Here is a 21,847-nt window from a genome sequence, read left to right on the forward strand (position 1 = left end):
CGGTAAACACATGCAGCCATTTTCGAAATTCTAATTAAAAACAGATATTCATTTTTTAATCGACGTCTTCCTTGGCGTTGCCATCCTGACTGCTTAAGGTCCCTTTTGCCGGGAAGATCAAAGACCGGAGCCGAGAAATTGACGGAAATAAGCTGCTAAAGGAACAGCGTCGCTACGTACCCTCCTCCTCTTTGTCGGTAAGAATCCGTGCTTTTTAAAGCGATTCTTGCCATTTGTTATATATGTACTCATAAATAATGTACACGTTTTTCTCTCCTTCTTTTTCCCCATCGCACAAAAGTGGATTTTGATATTTGTTTGAGGCCTATGACCCTCTAAGATCTTTCAGAGAGCTGTTTGGTCTACGCGAAAGTCTATGATTTCAGATTTCGTTCATGAGTTTTGCCTCTCTACAGAATAAACACCGTAAAGTAATAAGATCGGGATTTGCATACATTGTTAGTTATCTGTTAAACAAAGATGTCAAACCACTGGATATAATTTCATTTCAATTTTCTTTGTGATATCAAGAAACTCGCGTTGTTGCAAGTACGGTGATGTTTATTTCAGATATCTGTGGTGCAGTAGTTGCACCCGGGACTAACAAGATACTGGCTTGGGGAGAAAAATCTGATCAGTGTTCGAAATTCACTCCTTAAAAAAGATTTTGAAGGTCCAAAAGTAATCTGTGAATTAGGAAATTAGATTAAAGCTCAGTTTTTCCAAAAACGGTAATCCTGAAAAATAAATTCCAAGGTTTGCGGTGGAGAATATGAAATCAGCATTTGTATCTTTATCGACTCTTGAGAGAACATTTCTCCAGAATTCCCGTTGACTGTAGCTTACACTCTGGAGCTGTTTGTCATAATTTTTTTTTTTTTTGCTCATAGATTATGACTACGTCGTAGGTGGGAAAAACGGTAAGATTTTCTTTACGCTATTTCCCTTGGTAATCCTTAATCCCAGTCTCTTTTTGGATCGATTGGTAAGCTTCTCATCTACGAAACAAGGATATCGCTAATATTTAACGATTATTCCATGAGTGCATGTTGAATTTTAGATGGCGAATACCGTAACAAGGTGTGTAGCACCGAGTTGGCTTTGACCTATTTCGTACCCAACGAGTGCGACTGGAATGACTGTTTAATTAAATTTTCCACCTTTCGAAGCTTAATGAACTTGTGTTAACTCTAAAATTGAGAAAAACTTGGGTGAATCAGTTTCCATACACGGTATATGAACTGCTAAACCGGAGGTGAGAAGACCAGTCAGAACACTCGAAATACGATATCCGGAGTTGAAAATGTGATAATGCTTGGTACGCAGTGATTTCACACTGTCATCTGAGTGTTCAACTGATTTAAGGGTGCCTCAGTCCATAAGCGGGTAAACGTTCATATACAAGTCTTTCTTTCACGACCTTTTCCGAAATTTTGGAGTCGAGTATACCTTAAAAGAGATTGGAAAGAAGTTGTTCGGCTCCATAACTCCACCTTTCTCTGAGGGAGTCGGGCCAGACTAGAAAACTGAGACATTCCAACTCACACGCAGAAGGCCTACAATTTCCTTCAAATTTCTTTTGCAAAACTGAACTTTGCTTTATATTTGAGTATGGCATACCCAAGTGGGACTTAGTGGCAAGGACTTTGGGGGAAATGATTTTGCCTTAACTTTTCGCACGAGCTTGTAATCATCCATATACAACCAAATATCATTGGAGTCTTGAATTGCCCATGATACAACAAATATTATTGCTACTCTAAGATTATGAGCGTATTTCTGTTTTTTCAGGCGCTGGAAATTGGACTGGTACATGCACAACCGGAAAAAAGCAATCACCGATTAACATAAAAATGGCTACAACAAAATATAAAGGGATGCCTAAATTTGCTCTCAAAAATTACATGATGCCTAACGACAAATATACCCCCACTGAGAGCTTTTTTTATGTGGCCACCAAAATATTAGTCATCGTTTTCTTTCAAGTCGTGTCCTGAGTCATTCATCTTTTTATTGATTCAGTTATTAAATTTACACACGTTAATTCGTTTATTCTCTAATTCATTTCTCGTTCTGCAGTTCGTGATCGTATCCCGTACTAACCTATATGTATTTCCACAGAGCCAGACGTTTCTTCATCATTTCTCAAACTAATGGCCATCAATACACGGATAAACGATACTCAATCAAATAAGTGGTCGTTCAGAGTGTCGTCTATACCAGAATTTTATTTTACCTCACACCATCACCTCTAATTGAAACATAAGGACGTAGGATTTAAGAAAGTGATGTTAAAGTTCCTGATCGTGAAACAAATTCTCTAAGAGAACATGCACTCTGACGTCAGGGTGTAAAGAGTTCAGTAGTTTCCTAATGTTTGGGCAGGCAGACGTTCATCGGAGGAGGACAACAACTTTCCTGTAATTGACTGCGCAGGAGATAATAATTAGAGAGATTTGAGCTGCTTTAACACTTGTGCGCGTTACAACTTTGCTAACGAGTTTTTATATTAATTCTCACAGCATCGAATAAGACTAGTATTATGCCATTCAAGCTGGAACCGATGTTGCCAGACACACGCGACAAGTTTTTCCGTTACAATGAATCTTCAACTACTCCCACTTGTGATGAGAGTGTCACTTGAACAGTCTTTAACGACAGCGTCAAAATATCACAGACTCAGGTATGTTCGTTGATTTTGATTCTTTGACCGCTACGAGTGGCGACGCCAAGTGAAACGAAAGTTTTTAACTTTGTAAATATTTGTGAACATTCGACTCGATAATTTATTGAGCTCTCTTGAATTGTGTCGTATTTTTAACCCTCTTCCCTCCATTACTGGTGTTGCTTTCGACTCCCCCCTAAAATTGCAAGTTGAGGTATGGTTCAAGAACAAAACTAAAGGAAGACACCTCTTTTCAAGATCTCTTTTCTTCGAGTCTTCGGTCGTAACTTCTTTTAAGAAATAAATTCATCACAAGATGAACAATACGAAAAGCCATTGCTTTTTTTTTGTGGACGGCTGTTTTAGGATACGGCCTTCATCAAGCTTTCACGGGTGTTTACCCATTTTGGGGGGAGGGAGAAGGTGAAAGTGAAATTCTCTTTTCGACGCTCCTACTTAACAGAGGAAGGGGGGGGGCGGGGGAGAAAGGGAGATCTCTAACAGTGGTCGAAAGTCAATGAGTATTGACGTAATTTTTTTTGTCTGTAGATGGGCTATCTGCGTAAGCTCGAGTTCACAAGCGGTTCACCGATGGTTAACAAATACCGTCCAGTTCAGAAGCTCAATAATGATAATGCTGACGTCCGATCTCAACCTTATCATTGTAACTAGACACGTATGTTGTTTAGAATGCTTAAGACTTTCTTACTTTCTTTCTTCAATGACCGCAAAGTCTACAACAGTTTCGACGAAAGAACTGAGCCGACAACTGAAGGTCCATCAGCAAGTGCAGGCACTCTTGACATCAGCCTTGGTCTGTTCTCACTGATGCTTTTGACCGCAGCGTTTGGTCGTTAACAGTTCGCGTTGCTCTGATGTAATTTTGTTCTTTTTTTTGGTTTGTTTTTTCAAGTTTTACTATCATCATTATTCTTTTAAACAAGAGTTGGTAAACTAAATGTACTTTTGCTAACGTGATTTAATATTCTTAGTATTTGGAAAAAAAATTAGCTGGGTAAGAGATGATCGGTAGCTTTGTATATCATTTTATTTGTTGGTGGTTAGTTTGACAGCTCGCGCAATGTTCCATTTTAACCATATTAGGAGAGGTGACGTCGATATCCAAAATTTATACAGACTCATCAATTCGCGAAGCTCACTTTCCCGATCAGAGATGACATGGACAAATGCAAGGAAAATTTTAGTCAGAATTCAATTTTTCAATCTTTCACCGGGCGTTTTAGCGCGACGTTTCTTGCGTGCTTTGTTAACGTTGTAGTTCAGCCACAATGCTCGTAGACTTTGAAGAAAGATTTTGTTGCAACACAAAATGTTGACGTTGTGTTATCTATCGATATTTTCTAAGACCTTGAGCAGAGCGTCTAATGGCAAAGAAATCCTGGCGAATCAATAGCTCTGCGCGTGTTTTAAGACTCAAAACGTGAAATAAACGTATTTAGCGCGTTCAAATGACGAGAGCCCCAACAGGGCGCTACCACCACGTGCTGTTGCACGGAGAAAATCTGAAACTTGCGTTTTTGTAGGCGTTGCCGTCACGATTGCATAAGCTTTCTGAATTGTCCTCTTTGGAGGCTTTTATGTACTATTTCATCTCTGGATGTTAGAGGCAATTCATACTTTTCCTTGTAATACCTGGTGAGAGCTGTTGTATATTCCGTATACGTAAAAGTGGACTGGTAGATCTTGCAAAATATTTAGTTGCATTGGACATTTTCCGGTAAGATTAAAACCGGATGTTCCTGAGAATAGAGACCCTATCCCCGGTCTCCTTCTTTCTCTTCCTCCTCCTCTTGGTCGGGAGGATCGAAGACCGGACGTGAGAAATTGGCGGAAATAGACTGCTAAAGGAACAGCGTCGCTAAGTGCCCTATGAAAACGCGAAGGGAAACTACTTTGAAGTGTCCCTTCGTTATCCACAATCTGACACATTCATTCCAATAAACTAACTACTTGTCCGATTTAAACGTTTCATGTTACACCTAAATTAGAGTCGCTGACCAGAAGAAATAAGACGAGGATTCTTGCACTGCGTGCTGAATAGAGTTCGTTACCAAAAGGAAAATGACTGAATATCCCACGAACATTTTACCTTGCTCCATTACACAGATTCATATTGACATCATGATAAAAACCACCTATTTCTTGAGATGTTTTCCAAAGTTAAAAAGTTGGTGAAATGTCAAAATTTGGGGAACCGTCCAAAAAAAGCTTTCGACTAGCCAAGTGTGCCTTTCGTCCACACGTACACAGATAGCCGCATGATAGGTGCGAAACTTAGGAAACTTTTAGAAGTTTTTCGTTGAAGCAAAAGCAGTAACGAAAAGAGCACGAGCCAGGGTAGACATTTAAACACTGTATCTACTAGCCGTTTAACTTCCGCAAGTGATAAACGAGTAACTTCTCATAACAATATCGATACATTATCAAGCAAAAATAGTAAGGAGAATAGACAAATTCATCATCAAAAGGATGTCGTCTTGATTAATTTACCAGGAAACGAAGCCATATGTGAGAGTCAGAACTCATTCAACACTTTAAATTGTTTAAAATTTGTATTCCAAAAGCTTCGTTTCGCTTAACAGCTGATTTGTGGTTCTTCGTGAAACCCGATTTGTCCTCCAATGTGAACACTGATATAACATTCTGCACTAATTCCGCTAAATTTATTTTGGTTGTTAAAGAAAACAACTCTTTAGGGTGCCGTGTTGTTTACAGTCGTAAATAATGATTGGACTGACTGAACAAGGCAAATGACGCGTGAACACTCTGCGATAAAAGACGTCGACGCAAAACAATGTATTGCATTTCTCTTTGCACCTCCTCCACTTCGGACACAAGGAGCGGAACAACAAAAAGATTTCTTTTTTAAGGTAAAATTCTAATTTTTGAGCAATTTAGAGATAGGAAGTGAGTAAGTCTGGAGGTTAGTGACATTTAATCATTAGCCTGCGTAGCTGGCGATGTTGCTCGATTTGAAAATTAGAGTGAACTCTATAGATATCTGTTCGCATTTGGCTGAAAAGATTAAAAGCCGTTGTTCAACTGTTAAAGCTAATCAGTGGCAAACACCGAAAAGTAAGCCTTCCAAGTTTAACAGCTTCCCGACTCTGTTTGAAAAATTTAAGTCAAAATAATTTTGCGCGGGAAACTAGATTTCATTTTTATTCGCTATTTAGGGGCTCATAGACGATGCCTAATGTTACGCAACGCACGTGACTACATGACTCGCTATTTAATATGTTAATCGTTGGAGTGATCAGATATGCAACAAGATAAGCTGGTGCCAGCAGAATCAGTACTACAAAAAAGTAAAAAGCAGGAGAATCGATTGTGCTTTAGTTTCGCCCCTCAAATTGAAACTGCACGCACATCACCGGATCTTAGTTCTAAGTTTAGAATCACTTGAGCATCGAAAGGGGTTAGTTTCCAATCTTTGCTTAGGGTTGGAAATTGTGTCGCCAGATATGACTGGCCCTTAGCTCTTTTTTATTTCAGAAATCGAAACAAGCAATATCTTCGAAAATTAATAAAAATAAATATAATTTTTCAAGAAAAGTTTTGAAACAATTTACTCTCCTAGAGAGATACGAAACTTTCAGTTTAGTCCTTAAAATCACTCGTTCTTTCATTAAAGAATTTTTTCAGGTTTAGGTAACTATGAACCGTTTTTTCTGCTGCCTGTTTTCATTTGTGTCAGCCGGATGGCTCTAAGTGTTTTCGCGACCACCGGTGAGTAAAAAACAAATTCCTCTCTATTAGGCCGGTTTAAATTTGAACTTGAATCGAAGGAAAGTGTATGAGAATGAGCTGATAGAAGAATATCAGAACTTATTTGTGCTTTACATTATTCACTCGAAGTAAAACTTGAAACGTCATTTGTGAAACCTCGGCTGTTTGTGCTTCTCAAAACACCATCATATTGAAGTGACACTCGTCCAGCCACGTTAGCAGGTCAATACCTAATTTGTAACTTATTCAATTCGAGTGATTTATGATATTTTCATTATATATATTTCATAGATTCGTGGTCTTATAATGTGACAGCCAAGATGGTAATACTTTAAACATATTCCAAATGACTATAACATTAATTTATATAAAAGATTGTATTGCTTCTATGCTATATTTCGTCTACTCCAGCGTTATCGCGACTCCTTTTATTTCTGTTCAGAATGATTGTTATTTCACTTAAAAATGTTGTCTTTGTCGTCTTAAAATTAACGATATAACTCTTCTGTTCTTTCCTTAAGGTAAAGGTAAAGTCTGTTTACGAGCTTAGTGGCCCATCAGGCCGGTGCTTAACTCCTGTTTCTGTAGCATGAAGCGACTAGGAGTATTTCTACTTCCCCCCCCTGGATGGGATGCCAGTCCATCGCAGGGTTAAAGGATTGACTTGGTAAAGGTAAAGTCTGTTTACGAACCTAGTGGCCCATCAGGCCGGTGCTTAACTCCTGTTTCTGTAGCATGAAGCGACTAGGAGTATTTCTACTCCCCCCTGGATGGGATGCCGGTCCATCGCAGGGTTAAAGGATTGACTTGGTAAAGGTAAAGTCTGTTTACGAACCTAGTGGCCCATCAGGCCGGTGCTTAACTCCTGTTTCTGTAGCATGAAGCGACTAGGAGTATTTCTACTTCCCCCCCCTGGATGGGATGTCAGTCCATCGCAGGGTTAAAGGATTGACTTGGTAAAGGTAAAGTCTGTTTACGAACCTAGTGGCCCATCAGGCCGGTGCTTAACTCCTGTTTCTGTAGCATGAAGCGACTAGGAGTATTTCTACTTCCCCCCCCTGGATGGGATGTCAGTCCATCGCAGGGTTAAAGGATTGACTTGGTAAAGGTAAAGTCTGTTTACGAACCTAGTGGCCCATCAGGCCGGTGCTTAACTCCTGTTTCTGTAGCATGAAGCGACTAGGAGTATTTCTACTTCCCCCCCCTGGATGGGATGCCAGTCCATCGCAGGGTTAAAGGATTGACTTGGTAAAGGTAAAGTCTGTTTACGAACCTAGTGGCCCATCAGGCCGGTGCTTAACTCCTGTTTCTGTAGCATGAAGCGACTAGGAGTATTTCTACTTCCCCCCCCTGGATGGGATGCCGGTCCATCGCAGGGTTAAAGGATTGACTTGGTAAAGGTAAAGTCTGTTTACGAACCTAGTGGCCCATCAGGCCGGTGCTTAACTCCTGTTTCTGTAGCATGAAGCGACTAGGAGTATTTCTACTTCCCCCCCCTGGATGGGATGTCAGTCCATCGCAGGGTTAAAGGATTGACTTGGTAAAGGTAAAGTCTGTTTACGAACCTAGTGGCCCATCAGGCCGGTGCTTAACTCCTGTTTCTGTAGCATGAAGCGACTAGGAGTATTTCTACTTCCCCCCCTGGATGGGATGTCAGTCCATCGCAGGGTTAAAGGATTGACTTGGTAAAGGTAAAGTCTGTTTACGAACCTAGTGGCCCATCAGGCCGGTGCTTAACTCCTGTTTCTGTAGCATGAAGCGACTAGGAGTATTTCTACTTCCCCCCCCTGGATGGGATGCCAGTCCATCGCAGGGTTAAAGGATTGACTTGGTAAAGGTAAAGTCTGTTTACGAACCTAGTGGCCCATCAGGCCGGTGCTTAACTCCTGTTTCTGTAGCATGAAGCGACTAGGAGTATTTCTACTTCCCCCCCCTGGATGGGATGCCGGTCCATCGCAGGGTTAAAGGATTGACTTGGTAAAGGTAAAGTCTGTTTACGAACCTAGTGGCCCATCAGGCCGGTGCTTAACTCCTGTTTCTGTAGCATGAAGCGACTAGGAGTATTTCTACTTCCCCCCCCTGGATGGGATGCCAGTCCATCGCAGGGTTAAAGGATTGACTTGGTAAAGGTAAAGTCTGTTTACGAACCTAGTGGCCCATCAGGCCGGTGCTTAACTCCGGTTTCTGTAGCATGAAGCGACTAGGAGTATTTCTACTCCCCCCTGGATGGGATGCCGGTCCATCGCAGGGTTACCCCCAGCATTAAGTTGCTGGTACCCATTTCAACACTTGGGTGGAGAGAGGCACTGTGAGAGTAAAGTGTCTTGCCTAAGAACACAACACAATGTCCCGCCCGGGGCTCGAACCCGGACCACTCGATCCGGAGTCGAGCGCACCAACCATGAGTGCACCAACCATGTGCGCACCAACCATGAGCGCACCAACCATGGCTCTTCTGTTCTTACCTTACACAAGACACAAGAAAAAAAAAATTAGCGAACCACGGCCAAATCTCTGGTGTTAGCATTCATTGGTCTTACTGGAATTTCTATCGGCTTAGGAGACGCCAGTAAGTATTTCATTTCTCTAAATATAAAACGAAAGGTTCGAAATACCTCGTAATGCCTTCTGCAGACGTTTGAATATGATAAATGACACTACACTACTGTTTCCTCTGAATAGGCGTTTCGTTTTCTTAGCGGTATTACATTTGTTGTGGCCAAGTTTATCAAGATAGATCATGAGACATACTAGCGAATAACCCATCAGACCGTCTCATTGCCTCAGGCATTGTTTAGAACTGTGTGTGCTTTGAATAGAGGTGTTCCCTCCAAGAGAAATGAACCACTACTCCCCCGCCCCCTCCCCCCGACAGGGTAAGTAAGAATTTTGGTTCCTTGGAATTGTTAGAAGAGTCGAACAAAGGCACTCGAAATTACTTTCCTGGATAACGTTTAAGGATTTAATTTTTATTTTATTTTATAATTCCATACGATCTTAATTCTCAAGACGCAGAATTTAGAGAAAAAAAAAACAGATTACCTTATCAGTTCTTCATGTGACATTTCTATATGTTAAAAATGTTATTTTTCTTTTTCAAGCTGGAGCTACTGTAGTAATTGTGCCAATGGTAAGTCGCTGCCTGCGCCTTTCTTAGTGTTTAAATGTCGAGTTCGATGGTACCACTTTTGGGTCAGGTGGAAGCCCCCCCCCCCCCCCTTAGCTGTAGTTTTCATATACCCCTTGAATACAGTAAAAACCCGAAAGTAAGAACCCAACAATTAAGAACCTGTTAGCCTAAAATTTTCCCTTTATACCCCCTATAAACAAGAACGTATTTAGCCTAAGAAAAATAAAATAGGTTCTTATTTTCTAAAATCATATAATATATTACAGGTACACTGAAATTATTTACTGTAATCATAACTGAAGAAAAACCATATTGCCATTGCTGTAAAACATGATTTTCTTAAGTAAAATGAGTGCAAAATATGTAGTTACAAAATATAGGACAATTACCAACTTGTTATGCAGGTGTGTTTTTCTCCAAGAATAAGAACCTGTTTTAAGAACTTAAATAGCCTAAAATTTTGTTAAGTACCATTTATATAAGAACCTGTTTAGGCTAATTCCTAAAAATGTAGGTTCTTCCTTGCGGATGTTTACTGTATCTCATCAGGGCTTGTGATGCGCGGTGTAGAGAGTATTCCACAACAAATGAAGGGAACTTCAACCCATCGCCCCACTGTTATTTGGTGACATGACTGGCTATCCATAACTACTTTAACATTATTCCCTTTTTGACAAAGCAAAGGGCTCCTTAGTACTTATTAACCCACTCCCTTGAGTAACGTTTATTACACTTTTCTTGGGTCAAATTTCTAAACTTTTTCTGCCATTTTAGGTCCGTTGAGATGGACAGGCGACTGCGCCTCTGGGAAAAGCCAATCTCCCATAGACATTTCCTTGACCAATGCAACCTACAAGTCGTTCTCAGCCTGGAACTTGCAAAACTACGGAAGTACACTCTCGGCTAAGTTCACTCAAGAGAACACTGGCTCTGCTCTGAAGGTGAACCTACCAGAAAAAATGTTCTTCGTCAATGGTGGAGGCCTCGTGGGAAACTACACCACCGCTCAATTTCACCTTCACTGGGGACCCGAAAATGGACAAGGTTCAGAGCACACTCTGAATGGCGAACATTTTGCTGCTGAGGTGCGTACAGAGAAAATTTCTCTGCAAAATCGCATGTGTCATTTCTTAATGAAAGACGACGTTAGAAACTGTTAGATAACTCTCACATTCAAGGCTTTCATATAGATCCACCATTCAAGAAGCCGAAATTCTATTAATCAGCCATAGCATTCAGACAAATTTTTCATCTTGGCATTGAGGGGGAAGTTATGTACATTTATGAATACATGCCAAGGAAGGGGAAGTTATGGGCACCATCACCAACATTACACCTTAACACTCCTGATCGTTCCTTTCACTTAGATCCATTTTGTCAGCTGCAATGTCAAATACCCAAACTTGACCTACGCCGCTGCGCAGTCTGATGGTTTGGCTGTCCTTGGTATCTTCATGGAGGTATTTGAGTGCTACATCATGATCATACGCTGGGATGCATAGGATCTAACGATCATGCGCAAAGCTTCAGTGGCATAACATTGGAGAATCAGCAAAGACCTAGAGAAACGTGAACTAACGTTACAATCGCGCACCAAATTATGTAGACGTTCTAGTCTAGAGGTTGTAACAAAAGTAAGGCCGAGAGGCCTAAAACTTTTGTGCGCACGCATGGCCTTAAATCTGAAAATTAATTCTCTCGTATTAAGGGCAAAATTCTATGTACTGTCGTCTTTAATACATATTTGTGCCCATTAGATTCACGTCGTGTTTCAAAATGTTTTTCAATTTCCTTTAATTGTTCTGCATTTTATCTCGTACAGATTCAGCATCAATTTCTAAAAGGAACATTTGCCAAAACGATAGATCAACAACGTGAAAGTACTGATAACACAGGAAATCGTGATTTCATGATTAATTTCTCTGAACCAATTGTGTGCACTTCGTAGACTGAACAAATTAGATATGGAGATATAGAATTAGACGTCCAACAGCTAGTAGAGAGTGAGTGAAAATGAATTCTCGAGTTAGCCTAACAATTATTCTATAGGAATAAATCGACCCATTCTGACAATGTCCGATATTTATACGATGTAACCTTCTATAATATCTTTCCCTGTGGGAAGTGGAAATTCTGCTTACGACAAATTCCTCAATTATACCTCAAAAGCTGTTAACGAAAGTAAGTCTATCTCTTCTGTTACTCATATTAGGTTTCTTTTTCTCATGCCTGTTACTTCTGGAAACGAAGATCAAATAGAGAGAGTCAATCAAATCTTCAGAAAGATATTTAATTTCGTGGTTTGAGGCGACTTTCCGTGGAAGGGGAAAGGTTCTCTTCTGTACCTCGGGTTCTCCTCTGTACCTCAGTTTCTCCTCTATACCTCAGGTTCTTCTCTGTACCTCAGGTTCTCCTTTGTACCTCATGTTCTCCTCTATACCTCAGGTTCTTCTCTATACCTCAGGTTCTCCTCTATACCTCAGGTTCTCCTCTGTACCTCAGGTTCTTCTCTATACCTCAGGTTCTTCTCTATACCTCAGGTTCTCCTCTATACCTCAGTTTCTCCTCTATACCTCAGGTTTCCTCTGTACCTCAGGTTCTTCTCTATACCTCAGGTTCTTCTCTATACCTCAGGTTTCCTCTATACCTCAGGTTTCCTCTGTACCTCAGGTTCTCCTCTATACCTCAGTTTCTCCTCTATACCTCAGGTTCTCCTCTGTACCTCGGGTTCTCCTCTGTACCTCAGTTTCTCCTCTATACCTCAGGTTCTTCTCTATACCTCAGGTTCTTCTCTATACCTCAGGTTCTCCTCTGTACCTCGGGTTCTCCTCTGTACCTCAGTTTCTCCTCTATACCTCAGTTTCTCCTCTATACCTCAGGTTCTCCTCTGTACCTCAGGTTCTTCTCTATACCTCAGGTTCTTCTCTATACCTCAGGTTCTCCTCTATACCTCAGGTTCTTCTCTATACCTCAGGTTCTTCTCTATACCTCAGGTTCTTCTCTATACCTCAGGTTCTTCTCTATACCTCAGGTTCTCCTCTGTACCTCAGTTTCTCCTCTATACCTCAGGTTTCCTCTGTACCTCAGTTTCTCCTCTATACCTCAGGTTCTCCTCTATACCTCAGGTTCTTCTCTATACCTCAGGTTCTTCTCTATACCTCAGGTTCTTCTCTATACCTCAGGTTCTCCTCTATACCTCAGGTTCTTCTCTATACCTCAGGTTCTTCTCTATACCTCAGGTTCTCCTCTGTACCTCAGTTTCTCCTCTATACCTCAGGTTTCCTCTGTACCTCAGTTTCTCCTCTGTACCTCAGGTTTCCTCTGTACCTCAGTTTCTCCTCTATACCTCAGGTTTCCTCTATACCTCAGGTTTCCTCTATACCTCAGGTTTCCTCTATACCTCAGGTTTCCTCTATACCTCAGGTTCTTCTCTATACCTCAGGTTCTTCTCTATACCTCAGGTTCTCCTCTGTACCTCAGGTTCTTCTCTATACCTCAGGTTCTTCTCTATACCTCAGGTTCTCCTCTATACCTCAGGTTCTTCTCTATACCTCAGGTTCTTCTCTATACCTCAGGTTCTTCTCTATACCTCAGGTTCTTCTCTATACCTCAGGTTCTTCTCTATACCTCAGGTTCTTCTCTATACCTCAGGTTCTCCTCTGTACCTCGGGTTCTCCTCTATACCTCAGGTTCTTCTCTATACCTCAGGTTCTCCTCTATACCTCAGGTTCTTCTCTATACCTCAGGTTCTTCTCTATACCTCAGGTTCTCCTCTGTACCTCGGGTTCTCCTCTGTACCTCAGTTTCTCCTCTATACCTCAGGTTTCCTCTGTACCTCAGGTTCTCCTCTGTACCTCGGGTTCTCCTCTATACCTCAGGTTCTTCTCTATACCTCAGGTTCTCCTCTATACCTCAGGTTCTCCTCTATACCTCAGGTTCTTCTCTGTACCTCAGGTTCTCCTTTGTACCTCATGTTCTCCTCTGTACTTCAGGTTCTCCTTTTTTATTATTATTATTTTACAGACACAACTGCAAACATTGCAGCTCCTCCTCTCTCTCCAGTTTTCCAATCCAAAACGAGTAAGTTCTACAGGTACCAAGGCTCCCTAACAACGCCGGGATGTTTCGAATCTGTCACATGGATAGTCTTCCACGATTCCGTAAAGATATCCGCATCTCAGGTGAGCCTTACGATTGTAAAGTGCGGTTTCTATGAAGACGAAAGGAACTAGTGCTTCTTCGATATGTTTTCGTCTTCCGGATCAGATAAGAGGTGCGTTCGTATTTGAGAGCAATTTTGTGTTCGAGAACGAGATCTGACGCCTTTTTCCTTGAATGCCGTAAGCCAAAACCAAAGGTAACACAATATTCTCATTAGGAACAAGCGCGCGTGACACAAGAAGCCAATGAGAAAACGAAGAAAATTCCTGTAGGAATTAAAGATGATGAAGTCGTCAGTGGCTTTGAATCTGGTTTTGGTTTTACACAGGTTAAGTTTTGTATCAGGAAAGGTTTAATCTGTTTTGCAAAAGGCTGTAGCAATCCTGTATTATTCTGCACACTTAATTGAGATTGCCCCGTGGCACACAGCTACTGGCCCAAACTAGTCATCTCAGCAGAAAATGTGCTGTCGCTGTTGTTCCTATAGTCTTCACCTAGCAGATTTTGGCAGCAGTACGTTAAAAAAAATTCTTCTCATATAATTACAGGTTGCTGCCATGCGCAGTTTGATGATGAATGACACTGACTACATTGGGTTGAACTACCGCCCGACCCAGGCCCTTAACACACGCACTATGTATGCGAGCTTCGATGTTTCACCTGCCACAGAAACTCCAACGGTCGATGATTCAGCAGCTGGTGTCAAAATGACCACGTACCTGTTGCTGTTGATGTTAATCGGAGCTGTATTCCTTAATTAAGATGGCTCCTTCGCATACACCTGACGCCAATTGACTTAAGACTTGCTGTTTGTTAATGTGTGGTATCATCTAATATATATGGTTGTGATGAATGACAAGAGATTTTTGTTAAATAAGGTTGGTGTATGCACACACTCTTGGAAGAAACTGAGGGAGAAAACAGAAGCAAATTTCATTATCGCTTATATCCGCAGGAGGCTCTCCTAAAGGTAACCTTTCTGATCATCTGACAAAAACGGCCATCTAAACATGACCTCTGAAGAAGGTTCCTTTTTGTAGAAAAACATCACTACGTTGTTAATCTCCCGATTTCTCCTTGTACTGTGTATACCAGCCTTATTAATTCGTTATTTTCTCTACTTTATTTTTTAAGCCAACGGAATCTTGTTTGTATGATTTGGTGCTGTATTTAAAGCATGAAACATTGAGCCAAACTATTTATAGCCATCGATGCGGACGACATTTCTCCGGGACTTTCGAACCGATTATAACCATTCAGTGTGCAATTCAAAATTAATAAAAGTTTTTTGTCTTATTCTAAGTATAATTTTTGAGTTTACCCCTTCGTTGTAAATCGACATTTGGATCTCTACCGAATCAGGATGAACATATAGCAAAAAGTTAAAGAGCGATGTTTCCGGTATGAAAAGAATCAACACTGGAAAAAACTTATAAATAACAACTCTAACTAAGACCACGGCATAGCAAAGTTCAGATATCAGCAGAAACATCGCTATTGTCTTCCACACGGTTTATTTATTTATTTATTTATATATCTATTTTTTGACTTTGAGTCAAAGTGAAAAGCTGTTGCTTTATTAATCTGCTCTAGTGTTATTGTTTATTCTTAAGTTTTTTGCTTAATCTTGGTTCCAGTCCCCTCACCTTATTTATATATATATACATAGCTGTTTTAATTTCAACGGTTACTTTTGAAAATGTATGTGGAGTACATTCGAAACGTCAAGTCATAATCAAAATGTGCAAATTCATTATGTTTATCACTGCTGTTTGCGTCTTATTTTTGATCAAATTACGATGGTTCAAGAACAAAAGTAATTACCTCCTGCTATGCAAACGCATTACAAGGTTCCCGTAAAGATTCTTGGGCGGCTCAGTTCTTTACGATGGGATTAAGAAGAAAGAAAAGGTAAGCTTACAACTGAAAATTCACACGTAAAACCTGAATGTTAAGTGATTGACACGCCATAACAAGGTCGCCCTGATTACCCAGTCAGAATATGTCGATATTTTTAGAACAGTAAGTCTTTATCAGGCGTGGCGGTCTATCAGAGTGTTAGGAATGCTTATGTTTCTCACACTCCAAGTTTAATTCACACTCCATCAAACTTCTTATTTTGCTGCACAAACACGGCTCGGCAGTTTCGAGGTAAGCTTTTGTTCAGTGGCAATTTCTTCTTTTAAATACCGTAATGCTCTGACGCTGTGACTGCTCTTGGAGTTGCTAGCCACAGTAGGCTGTATGAAGAAACTAAGAAACACTCGATTGGTTGCATCCACTTAAAAGAATTTCATACAAAGGGGCGCCTTCGGTATCTCGAGGTAGCAGTTACAGTCATTGTCATTGCACACCTCGTACATCGTAGCTAGCATTTTTACCTTAAACCGCACCAAAAATTACCACGTAAGGGTAAATTTTTATTTAATCTCAAATCACTCCGCCTTTCTTAAGAAACACGAGGTAGTCTTTCAACTGCTTTCCACACTCCGCCTTGGGGATAGACTTTTATCAAGTTCTGTCTGGCAGCAAAGGGCTCACTTTGACTTACGCCACTGTAGGTACCTTTAATTTAGAGTGTGGTTGTACTTTCTTCTAGTTATTTTATTTTGTTTATTCAATTTACCCTACTTTACGTCTATTTTTATCTGTTATCTCACTGTCAATGAAATTATTAGTTTCAGTTTCGAGACAGGAAGAGAGATAAATCTTGTAATTACATTAAATTAGTTTCACAACACGATAATTCCGGATCTGTCACCAGCGCGATCGCCGACGAGCGTCCATTGGTCGGCTACTGTGGGATTTGATTTTTGCCCTTTTTCTGCTTTCGAGTTTGACTAATGGTCGTGGGTCGTGGGTCGTGGGTACAAGTCGTGGGTCGTGGGTGTGGGTGTGGGTGTGGGTGTAGGTGTAGGTAAGAGTCGTGGGTGTGGTTAATACTTAATAATAAAAATAACCATTTAAAATATTAAATATAATAATACATAAATTTTATACAACCCTGTCATTCATTAATTAAACTGTTCTTTCTTCTAGTTATTTTATTTTGTTTATTCAATTTACCCTACTTTACGTCTATTTTTAGCTGTTATCTCACTGTCAATGAAATTTGTTTCAGTTTCGCGACGGGAAGAGAGATAAATCTTGTAATTACATTAAATTAGTTTCACAACACGATAATTCCGGATCTGTCACCAGCGCGATCGCCGACGAGCGTCCATTGGTCGGCTACTCTGGGATTTGATTTTTCCCTTTTTCTGCTTTTTAGGGTAGTTGTCAAGGGAAATCCACAGGACATTCTTTTGTTCTCTTGCGGTTTTCAAGCCCCAGACGATAAAACTTTCCCGAGGTAATTTACTTAGGGAAAAATCGGTCACACTTGCAAATTTGAGTTTCCCTAGGACAAAACCCTGTAGTGTGACAACAGCTGATATCGCGTTTACGATCCTCCACTGTCGAGTTACCAGTGTGGCAGAGGTTATGTGTGTGCCTTTTGAGTCAGTCGACTTGTGCACAATCAGTTTTCCTTTGTGTATACAGTGTGTAATTACCAGAGTTATCTATCATTCTTTTGTCATTGATGTTGTCAGACGAGATCTCGGAATTTCTGTTCCTTGGCCCCTGACTTTAGCCGCAAATATAGAATTCACGAGCGCTGTCGCAATTTTAACGTTATAGTACTTCTACTATATGAAATCATTTTTGGTACAATGGTACAAAGCAACTCAGGTGTCTCGTTAACACAGACCTCGAAAACGCAGAACGCAGACCGCAGACCGCACAGCTCGAAAAACGTGTACACAGTGTGTAATTACAGGATTTATCTCTCTTTCCTTTATTATCAAACAAGATCTGGGAATGCGTCGTGAGACTGAAACTAATTTCATTGACAGTGAGATAACAGATAAAAATAGGCGTAAAGTAGGGTAAATTGAATAAACAAAATAAAATAACTAGAAGAACAGTTAAATTAATGAATGACAGGGTTGTATAAAATTTATTTATTATTATATTTTACATTTTAAATGGTTACTTTTATTATTAAGTATTAACCACACCCACGACTTTTACCCACACCCACGACTTTTACCCACACCCACACCCACACCCACACCCACACCCACACCCACACCCACACCCACACCCACACCCACGACCCACGACTTGTACCCACGACCCACGGCCCACGACCATTAGTCAAACTCTCGCGAGATTTCATTCGACTCCCTACGGCTCGGAGTCTACATGACTACATGACATCCTGATAAGAATGATAACTTGCACCAAATCGATAACCCTGAATTCCCGTTACAAATTCACTGTAGCCTCAAGCGAACTAGTTTCCGATTCCCTTCAGGAAATTTTTTAGATCACGAGAACTTAGCATCTGTACAGTCACCCCATCTTTCAAAATATTGACGTGCTTGGCAAAATGTCGCGGATAGATTTACGAGTCAATAACGGAATATTATGTGTCAAAGCTGGCCCGATTTTAATCATTGATTCTGTTGGAAACTTAGACTTCTTCTTGTCAATCAGTGTTTCTCGGTAGGCTCCAAACTCGTTCTTCATTCGCATTTCTTAAATACAAATGTAACTTTCCCGAAAGCGCAACGAGTCGTTAGTTTAAGTTGCTGACTTTGCCCCTTTATAAAAATCCGATTGGTTGTTAGAGAGGCTAACTCCTGTCAATCATTAGCCCCCAGTGATCATTATTGTGCTCGTCACGCAATTCTCCGAAAAGCTGGAAGGCTCGCACGATTCTCTAGGAATGCATAGAAGGTTAGCTGCCTTTGTTTTTGTCATTATTCTCGATCAATGAAACATAAGAATAGTGTTGACAATCGGACAACAGCCTCCCTTCTATTCGCTCCCGGAAACGCCCCCTCGTCACGGGTGGTTTACCTGTGCAGCAAACAAACTGAAATATTCTCTGTATCGGAGTTACGAGAAGAAAATTCTTCCTTTCTCCTTGTCTCTCTCTCGTCCAAAAGTTCATGGTGGTTGATTTAACGGGTTTTGCCGTTCCCTTGATCAGCGGAAGCGAGCGATGATGTGAGAGAAGATGAAAACTGGAATCAGAGACTGCCCGTTTTTTAATCCCAGGCTTCTTTGTTTTCGCACCTTGTCTCGATTGATACTCTTCTCTAATCTGCTGACCTAACGAACTATGATCTACTTCACTCATCGTCTTCGAAAATAGCAGCAGTTTTAACTATTACAAAAACATTTACTCTATGGCGTTGAGAAAACAAAGAAACGCTGTACATAGAAAACGGCCTCAGGGCGCACTAATACGGCAGGCTACCTTCGTTGTCATTCTCAAAACTGATCTGTGTGTGTTGCAACTATTATTATTAGCGGAAATCTGCCAGACAATCACCTTAACTTAGTTTTTGAACCTTAAGCTGCCAGATAAAATAAAAAGGAAATACGATAGGCTATCACTATTTCGTTCTATCCAGCGCAGCTGCCAAATGTTGACATCGTACGCGAAAGAATGTTCGTGTCTTGCAATTTTTTGCGGGGCGCATGCTTTCCGCGTGTCTCACAGGCTAGGCTTGCATGGATAACATTATGTAACCTGCGTGCACTTGCCTTTCGGTAAAATCCCGATGACTTCCCGCATTACAGAATAAAAAAAAAACATTAATTGAGCCCAACTATAAAATAAAACGTTGCGGAAAAGAAAACCCGTTATGACGGACATACAATAATTGGCACGTTCTTTGGTAATACCAGGATCTCAGGCATAACTGAAAATTTACTCGCACGCTGAGAGTTACATAACCTCGGCGACAGTACAGTTACACGTGGAACTAAGCATTTTCTCTCTATCCACTGAATAAAGACCTGGATTGTCATACGGCAGTCTCGATATTGCTAAAAACTCACATGATAGGCGTGAATGAACTCCAAAACATGTGTCCAAACTGCAGAGAATGTCTGCAGTACTTTAACCCTTTCGTTCCAACAAATGATCAATAATAAAATTCTAAACAACTCCTTAGGACAAACAACAAAGAGATTTCTTGATATTAGTTCAGAGAGCAAGCTTTTTGATCTTGACAGTTAAAGGTGAACTCCCCCCCCCCCCACATCTTGCTTTAGACAATGGTCGTTTTCTAAATATTCTCTTTAGCTCTCGCGTCAAACTTCCATTTTCTTCGACATCTTTGATGTTATTGACTAAAGGAATGAATGGCACCTTACGTAATGCTTGACGCGAATGCGCAAGGGCAATACATCCATTAAAAAATACTGCGGAAATTAACTCCAATTTTTAGTTCATGGACTAAATCCGTGGGTGGCTGGCCATAAAGAATCATAACATTGAATGGAATAGGTCATGCATTAGTCATGGTGCGTGACGCTGACCAATTTGAATTATATTAGGTTTGTTCGACAGATTTCAGAGCATTGCCCTTTCCGCCGTCATCTCCTCCACTTCGGAAACGATAACCTGTTGATCACACTCTAAACGACTTCGCAAGGTATCGTTTTCATAAATTGTTATTACTTCTTGCACATTCAAGTATTCAACTCGCTGTAACTGCATCTAGCAGCTACTAATAGTTAATAATCGGCAGAGTTGACAGTTGTTTCACTTAAAAAAATGATGCTAGTGTCAGCAGAGACAGAACGCACTTGATGTTTCGCATCTATTTCGTTCACGATCGCAAGCGCGCTATGCGCCTTAGAAAATGTAACTTTAGCAAATGTTAAGCTGATAGCAAAGGATTAGGAGGGTATTTTTGTCAACCAAAGTGTTACTTGGGCTAACTATACCGCTATTTGGGCCACATTTGCTGGCGCGCTCGATCTTACGCACTAGTTGTACTTTAGTAGACCCTAATACACGCCCCACTCAACTCGTCGCCCGTTAATAGTTTCTGAGAGGGATAGATTGGTTTCACGAAGCTTTCAAACTTAACTATTGGTGCGGTGCAAACAAATCTGCACATTCAAAGCGTTACGTGCTTAGTATTTTCGACGCGACAGATCATTCACTTCCCTTGGTGTATTTATTAGTTTCCTTCATCCTCTCTAGTCTTAGAAATCGTCTCTACTCTCACATTAAAAACGTCGATATTACATCCAGCCAATCATTTGATAGGAAATTGTAACAACCAGCAAATATAACGACCATCATCGATTTTAGAAGCAATCTGGGCGTGATCAGAATTTTTCATTTTTCAGAATGTCCAGAAATATTTACATTCCCCTTTTACCGCAGATTGTAACATTTCAAGGACGTGATAAGGGAATTGAAGCTGTGTGTTAGCCATTTGAGTAGCTGCGCTCTCCTTCGTGTACTTTTTAATTGCACCCAGTTCGCTTAAGGATTAAACACATGTTCGATAAGTTGTGTTTCTATCGAACTCGATGTATGCTTCTGACAGACGACACCTAAAAAAAACAAAGAACAGATTGTCTAATGTTTACTGGCTGATTCTTAACTCTAATTTGATTGATCACACTTTCGAAATCCATAATGCTTCCTTATTACATAATTCATTTCCGTAGCCTGATTTGAAGACGAGTTTCTTTTTCTGGATAAGAATTAAGGCTGCAGCGTAGACAAGGGAGAATTCTTTGTATTGCATCGCTAACTTTAAATGGTCTTTAAATGACTTCAAGAACACGTCAGGGGAACAAATTTGCGAAAAACTTAAGACCTTTAGTTGCAGCACTTGATAAACAGATCATTTCAGGCTTAAGCAGGTTGAAAAATAGACAAGTGGTTCTCGAACAAATGATTTTTTACTGAATGATTCTTAGTTGGGTTGATAGACACAACAGCGCCAACGTTTAATTGTTTTTTTTTCTTTTTTTACTCATTTTTTGTGACAGACAAAAATTACCTGTTGCGCAACCACTTCAGGGTTAACTAATCCAAGTAATGTTATTGCGCCAACAGATGAGCAGTCATTTCGTTTGTGATTCTTTCATTCCGCGTGATGACTCTTTCTCTTAGAGCGGGACAGCAATGAAAGGCTGAGTGGAGTGCTTGCTTTGGCCATGATTTCAAGGGCCTTGATGATTAAGTGCATAAAGTACGTCACTTGGTTGAAGAACCATAAGGTTATCTGTGTTTTTCTTCGGAGCCGAATATTTTTGATAAAGTAGGTGTCTTG

At 40.6% G+C, this 21,847-nt stretch overlaps 3 protein-coding genes across 5 annotated transcripts in view; all 3 read left to right on the forward strand.

Annotated features, from left to right (window-relative positions):
- The window catches only part of LOC148717279 (carbonic anhydrase 13-like), a 36,920-nt gene extending 24,853 nt beyond the window's left edge, over positions 1-12,067 (forward strand). The window contains exons 2-4 of the mRNA XM_088743262.1: positions 10,320-10,630; positions 10,913-11,005; positions 11,368-12,067. Coding sequence (XP_088599388.1) covers positions 10,505-10,630; positions 10,913-11,005; positions 11,368-11,493 — 345 coding nt within the window. The 5' untranslated portion in view covers positions 10,320-10,504 and the 3' untranslated portion in view covers positions 11,494-12,067. The remainder of the gene's footprint in view (positions 1-10,319; positions 10,631-10,912; positions 11,006-11,367) is intronic.
- The window catches only part of LOC111331274 (carbonic anhydrase 2-like), a 46,415-nt gene that overhangs the window by 15,908 nt on the left and 8,660 nt on the right, over positions 1-21,847 (forward strand). Inside the window, exons 1-2 of one of the 3 annotated variants that reach the window (XM_088743251.1) lie at positions 20,058-20,203; positions 21,631-21,766. The exons of 1 other annotated variant lie outside the window; for it this stretch is intronic. In XM_088743251.1, coding sequence (XP_088599377.1) covers positions 21,732-21,766 — 35 coding nt within the window. In that variant the 5' untranslated portion in view covers positions 20,058-20,203; positions 21,631-21,731. Of the gene's footprint in view, positions 1-20,043; positions 20,204-21,630; positions 21,767-21,847 lie in introns of those variants that run through there. One more of the 3 variants, XM_088743252.1, reaches the window with a different exon arrangement.
- LOC148717280 (carbonic anhydrase 9-like) lies at positions 13,344-15,002 on the forward strand. The gene is made up of 2 exons (XM_088743260.1): positions 13,344-13,726; positions 14,255-15,002. The coding sequence occupies exons 1-2, from the start codon at positions 13,517-13,519 to the stop codon at positions 14,465-14,467; spliced, it is 423 nt and encodes a 140-aa protein (XP_088599386.1). The 5' UTR covers positions 13,344-13,516; the 3' UTR covers positions 14,468-15,002.

Source organism: Stylophora pistillata, chromosome 13 (genome assembly GCF_964205215.1).
Source record: "Stylophora pistillata chromosome 13, jaStyPist1.2, whole genome shotgun sequence".
Taxonomy (NCBI): Eukaryota; Metazoa; Cnidaria; class Anthozoa; order Scleractinia; family Pocilloporidae; genus Stylophora; species Stylophora pistillata.

Bases quoted from the DNA above. Each gene is read 5' to 3' on its own strand.
- LOC148717280 (XM_088743260.1), top strand. From the start codon at position 13,517: ATGTTCTCCTCTGTACTTCAGGTTCTCCTTTTTTATTATTATTATTTT. The intron at 13,727-14,254 runs GTGAGCCTTACG...ATATAATTACAG, and splicing joins TAAAGATATCCGCATCTCAG to GTTGCTGCCATGCGCAGTTT.